Source organism: Odocoileus virginianus, unplaced genomic scaffold, assembly GCF_023699985.2.
Source record: "Odocoileus virginianus isolate 20LAN1187 ecotype Illinois unplaced genomic scaffold, Ovbor_1.2 Unplaced_Scaffold_2, whole genome shotgun sequence".
Classification (NCBI taxonomy): Eukaryota; Metazoa; Chordata; class Mammalia; order Artiodactyla; family Cervidae; genus Odocoileus; species Odocoileus virginianus.
This window is the reverse complement of record NW_027224264.1, coordinates 5319876-5326336: the sequence shown is the minus strand read 5'-3', so window position 1 is coordinate 5326336 and position 6461 is coordinate 5319876. Positions and strand designations below refer to the sequence as shown.

Genomic DNA, 6461 nt, shown 5'->3' with positions numbered 1-6461 from the left:
ATTTCCAAAACAAAGTAACTGGGACTGTCACCTATAAAATCTCTTCTAGTTCCTAGTTCTGTGCTAATCAAATCATCAGTATTATACTGGAAGTAAATGGATATATTTAAGATATACTAGCCTCTTTCTCTTTTTGAGAATATTTAATCTTTTCTTCTTTTAGGGGACAAAAACAGATTGGAAATAAACTCTTCCATTTCTTCACTCTCAACCCTTGAGGCAGTGCTCATCTTTCTGCCTCTGGGAAAGGAAGATTGAACTGCATATTCTTGTTCCTGCCTCATTTTTTTTTCTTTTTGTGTTTTTCCTTAGGGCTAGAAATTGGACTTCTGATGATGTTTGACCCAGTGGCAGCAATAGCACACAACGTGATTTCAAAGCTGGGCTCAGCTTCTGTTTCTTCCTTCTTATAATCACAAACCCATTTTGGACCAGGAATTCCAATCATGTCTGTGATGGTGGTGAGAAAGAAGGTGACACGGAAATGGGAGAAACTCCCAGGCAGGAACACCTTCTGCTGTGATGGCCGCGTCATGATGGCCCGGCAAAAGGGCATCTTCTATTTGACCCTCTTCCTCATCCTGGGGACATGTACACTCTTCTTCGCCTTTGAGTGAGTTTCCATTGAGTATTATTGCCTGATTATGGTTACTTTGGGTCCAGGGGAAGAACCTTCTTTCTGGGGGAGTTTGTGGCTAGTCCTTGGATGGTTGTCACTGTCCTCTTGAGCAGTGTCTGTAGATCATGTCAACTGAATTCATTGCTTTGTATGTGCCTCCTTAAAAGACCAAGATGTTTGATAACCAATTTTATAGCACTGATTTGGGGCCGCCCCTGGAACACTTAGAAAATAAAAGAATTCATCTTCATTACTCCCCTCCCCTTTTCAGTGGTCTACTTAGGTGGTTAGTGACAGATTGCCTCTTCTCCACCCCTCCTGAGCCTAGGAGCACTCCCTGTAGTCGTAACTCCACCCCATGATACTCACCTATTCTGTTATTCTGGGTCCTATTTCCTTAGGGCTCAGCTCTCAGCTAGCTGTTAAATTGAAAAGCCAACTGAATTGAGAACCTGCAGATTGGTTCCAGCCTCAGCTGAGCCACAGTCTAGCTGCGTGTGTGGCACATATGTGCTTATTAAATGTGAGTTGCTCTTTCTTTCAGTCAAAATCACTCAACATAAACAACTCTCTATTCTGTGTGTGCCCAAAACCAGCCTTGGAGTTATTTTTTCTGTGATGTAACAGCTAGTACTAGAGGCAGTTTGAAATCTGTGTTGATCACTGCTCTAGGGAGTGACCAGTTGGCTACTGTGGCATGACTCCTGGGTATGCTGAGAATGTGGTACACTCCAGGGATGAGAGCAATGCTAATTGGTTTGGGATTATTATGAGGAAGGCCTTGAAGGAACCAAGAGATGTGTTTGTAGACTGAGCCACACCTAATATGAACCTGCTACAGTTCATGCACTCCAGTGACCTGGAAATGGAACTCCCCTCAGGGGGCGTGGCCATGGGATGGAGGAGGGGGCTTCTTGGCTTGCCTTTGTGGATAATTAAAATCAGCTCTGATCTTTGGGGGCTTATTTTTGTCTTTCTTCTGTAAGGGCTTCAGGCTTTCCCAGTGCATCAAGAGTGATTTTTGGGGGGCTGGTTTGCCAGACTTTGGGATAAGTGCAAATGGCTTGAGTAACAGCAGGGGAAGGAGGGGGATGTAGTTTATAACAGGGCCAGGAAAGTAAGGTCAGAGGACCTTTTTGTCAAAGGCACTTTTTTTGCTGCTGCTGCTACCAAGTTGTAAAATATTTGGCAAAATCAGACAAGTTGATCATGGCTTCTTAGCTGCCTTCCAGTCAGAGTTTCATGGCTGAGTGTGTGTGTGTGTATGTGTGTGTATGTGTACTTTATGTGGTATAAGTGAGCGTGTGCAGGCGGGCAGGCATAAGCATAACATTTAAAAAAATATTTCCCCACTCCTCACTCTTGTCTCCAAGTTAGCTTTGTTCCTTCCTTGCTTGTTTATGGAATTGCAGAGCTGAACTCTGCTTTCTGTCATCCTCACTCCTTCCTCTGCTAAATCACTAGCTTTTTTTGCCTCTCTCCCCTCCCCAACTCAGGGCTAAATTTTTGTGGTTGAAACCATTCAAAACAGAGATGAGATTTGTTTCCAGGCCCTGAGTGAGCTGGTAATTCTGGGCCCAGGAACTCTCTGGTTTGACTGGCCAAGGCAAGTTGAAATTTGGAGCTACTGGCATTTGGCCCTTTTTGTATCTGGAAGCCAGACAGAGTATGATTTGGATGTGTTCCCTTCGACCCTGAAGGCCTCTGAAGAAAACTGCCTATGGGATGAAGCTTATAATTAACCAAGTTACTGTTTGACAGAGGCAGGTTGGGTTTTCTGGTGAGATGACTTTTTCCCCCAGTTATTTCTTGCGCTTTGCCCTCAGACTTGAAGGGTGAGGTTGTTTGTAAACTGCCTTGGGTTCCAGCTGTGTGTGTGGTAGAGTAAATAGTTTTGAGGGTAGGGCTGGGGGAGGGAGTAGGAAAGGGGAAAGGGAGAAGGAAGTAAAAGTGTTAGCTGAGAAGTGGAATGGGGAAGTTTACATCTGACCAAAGGGGAGAGGGCCCCGACAATGAATCCTTACTAAGAATGGTGGAATCTGTTTGTGAGCGTGTATGTGTGTGTGCATATATGTGTGCACATGTATGCATCTGTCTGTCAAATGTAGACACATGGGCACTCTAGGTGGCGGCTGCCTTGAGCCTAGTTCCACTGACAGGCTGTACAGAGGACACCAGCATGCCTCTGAGCAATGAAATCTCTTTCTGGTCGACCTTTTTCTTTGGGGTCTATAATTTACTATCCACCACACGGTGGAGGATAGGGTTGGGGGACAGAATATGGGCTCCTTTGCTAGTATGAGAACTTACGGAGACCTCAGGAATTCACCTGGTGTAGTCCCCTGCTTTTCAGGCAGTTGAGGGTATCTGAACCAGCAGTGACAAAGGACTGTCTCTTTTCATGTTTAAATTGTCTAGGAGCATAGACTGTACATTCTCTGGCTGCTGCATTTTGGCTTTGAGGAAGAAAGTTCCGATCTTGAGGCACATCTGGACCTGCATTTTAGTAACAGGGTCCTGCTTGCAGCAGGTGTGGAGGAATGAGTGAGAGGTGATTTATAACCCCCCGTGGCACAGCCCTGGGTCGGCCAGATGGCTTGAGAAACCTGGTCAGGCGTGTGGGCGCCCCTTGATGAAAAACATGCAGTGTTAGTAGTGTCAGTGGACATCTTTTTATTTTATTTTTGGATTTCGCTTTTACATGTTTAGATTTCTCAAAGGAGGGACCTGTGATTTTTCAGTGGACAGACAGTAGGTTAACTACATAAAATGAGAAAAGGTGGTCCATACAGGTGCTCATTAGCTCTGTATTGTTAGAAGTGTTTCCAAAGAAGCTGGGTAGCCATCTCTCAGAGCTGCTGTCACAGAGTGAATTCCTGCCCAGGATGGGAAATAGGGCTAGATTATCACTAAGCCTCTAGCAGCTCTGAGAATCTGAAATTCTATATAACTCTTGTGTCTGTCTGGGAGATTCTAATACACACATAGAAAAGAAGAGGATAGAAGATTACCAGTAGATAGCTGTATTTTAAATGTAATTGTATCTATTGTATCTATAGTAAATGTATTTGAATTTAGAAGCAGAGTATACATTGTACAGTGCTTAAAAAAAGAATTTCCTTGCAAGTAGAGATTATCATACTAAGTGAAGTAAGTCAGAAAGAGAAAGACAAATACCATATGATATCACTTATATATGGAATCTAAAAAATATGACACAAATGAACCTATCTACAAAACAGAAACAGACTCAGGAACATAGAGAACAGACTTGTGGTTGCCATGGGGGATGGGGTTGGGAAAGGAATGGAGTAGGAGGTTGGGGTTAGCAGATGTAAGCTATTATATATAGAATGGATAAACAACAAGGTCCTACTGTGTAGCACAGGGAACTATATTCAATATCCTGGAATTAATCATAATGGAAAAGAATGTACATATAATGGAATCACTTTGCCGTACAGCAGAAATTAACACAACATTGTAAATCAGCTATACTTTAATCAAGAGTATTCTAGTTAGGAAAAAAAAGAGGAATTTCCTAATGTATTCTTAGGATGAGGTATTTAGGAAATGTGAACTTTAAGCCCATGAAGCATTCTCCGTCCTTTCTGCCCAAACTCTGTCTAGCTTCTGTGATGAACACATAACCAACAGCTTGGCCAGGAATGTCAGGACACTATAGCGGACTGACACTGACAACCTGTGAACTGTCCAACTACTGAAAGGCTATTGTGGTATTTAGTCAAATTCAACTTTCTGATAAAGCTTGGGGAAAAGACCAAGTGCACTGTGTTCTGAAAGTGGCTTCCTAGCTTTCTCTTTTAACTGTGTGACCAGATCACTACTGGGGTCAAGGTCTCTTGTGGCATGAAAGATTGTGTGACTCTTGACCCCTGAAGTAGGAAGGCGTTTACTGCTGTGATCAGTGCTTATGCCTCACTGTGCCGTATCTAGCGGAAATCATATCAAGGCATTATCAAACCCTGTTGGACTGACCCTCCTGGGTGCTTCTGATGTACAGAGGAGTCATTGAATTGGATGAACTGAAAAAAGCTTTGTAGCACTGCTTAGTAATTGTCCCACTTCTAGCCTATTCAGACTCTACCTCTTTTTCAAGTCCCTTCTTGAGTCTTCCTTCCTGAAATTTTTCTAGTAATTTCTGCATTCATAGGACTAATTGTACATACCAGTCATTTAACGCATAATTACATGACATTTTTATATTTTTTAATTCTGTGGATATTACAATTTGAGTTCTTTCAGGGTCAGGGACTATCCTCTGTGTGTGTGTGTGGCCCCCACAGTGCCTTCTACTAGGCCTTACTAGAGTGTGTGATCAATAAATGTAGCTGAATCGATACATTCTGGATGCACTTAAAATGTAGCAGTCTTGACTCACAGAATCATAGAATGATAGGTCTGAAAGGGGCCTTGGAGACCATCCCCATCCTTTTGCGGGTGATAAAACCAGGTCTACAGAAATAGATTTCATCAAGGTCAATCAGTCAGCCAGTGCCTTTATACGACACTACCTTTCATCTCATTGTTACCTTTTGAGTACGGAATCCTGAAGACATGCAGATTACTAAAGCTGTGCATAGTGCCAAATGCTGGGCTAGCATACTCTGGGGTCTTGCTAGCTGGTGTTTGTGTTGCCTTAGTGGATTCTAGGTTACCTTGGTATCCTTAACTCATGCTTCTAGTGGCTCAGATGGTAAAGTGTCTGCCCACAATGCAGGAGACCCAGGTTCAATCCCTGGGTTGGGAAGATCCCCTGGAGAAGGAAACGGCAACCCACTCCAGTATTCTTGCCTGGAAAATCCCCATGGACAGAGGAGCCTGGTAGGCTGCAGTCCATGGGGTTGCAAAGAGTCAAACACGACTGAGTGATTTCACTCACTAGAAAATGAAGGCATGTTTGTGGAAAACTGATTCTATTCTAGTATGGCATTCTGGTAGCCTTGCAGGAACAAGGAACCCCTTCCTTTAAGTGTGAACTTAAGAGTAAGCTTTTGTGTTACAAGGGATCATCACCCCTGTTGCTGCTCTTAGTCCCTGCTTCCAAGATGAGGACAGCTCCGAGAAAAATTAGGCAATGTGTGCTCCTTACCATGTTACTCTGTGGGTGATGGTGATGAAAGGGGCACCGTGTCCCCATGGTCAGACAGAAGGGAAGAGGCAGTCTGATGATAAAGTTACCAGGTTTGAGGAGACACAGGGCTAGGTAGACCAAGGCCAAACTCTGACATAGAGGAATGTCCCTGTCTATAGTGACAAAGTCCAGGTTCCTGAATTCCTTAGGTGAGATTAGGAAGAGCAAAAAGTGACTTTATCATGATCTCTAATCAAGAGAGTATTCTCTGAAGAATTGCCCTGTGGAGGTTCAGTCTTGTGCTTATCTAGCCCTATTCTATGACTCTGCCAACCAAAGACAGTTTTAGAAAGGCAGTTGCCTCTTTGATATCAATCTGTTACTGTACTTAGCCAAACTCAACTTCCTGATAAAGCATGTCTCCTGGAGAAGGATTGGGCTATGTCTCCTGAACAATGTGTTTCCCTTTAACAATTCTTTATGCTTCTGTCATTCAGAATTCATCTGTGTGTTTTCAGCCTTTACTGCGTTTTGTGGTGATGAGGTTCACACCGTCAGTCTCCACTGAATGTAACTCCCATCTTTTGAGAATGTCTTAGTTGAGTATAGTGATCGTCTACTTTGGGAAAAGTGAGCACAAAGGACAGGGGTGTCCCTAGCATGCCGACAACAGTTGAGATGTTTATTGAGGGAAAGGAGTCTTAAATCTTCCTCCTCAGAGATGCCAGAGCTGGTATTGTGTTTAAC

General features: G+C 43.5%; 1 protein-coding gene across 1 annotated transcript in view; it reads left to right on the top strand.

The window, feature by feature from the left end:
• The first annotated feature begins 403 nt into the window (after positions 1 to 403).
• ZDHHC9 (zinc finger DHHC-type palmitoyltransferase 9) overlaps positions 404 to 6461 on the top strand; it is a 28001-nt gene continuing 21943 nt past the window's right edge. The window contains exon 1 of the mRNA XM_020889691.2: positions 404 to 613. Within this exon, the coding sequence (XP_020745350.2) occupies positions 447 to 613 (167 nt within the window). The 5' untranslated portion in view covers positions 404 to 446. The remainder of the gene's footprint in view (positions 614 to 6461) is intronic.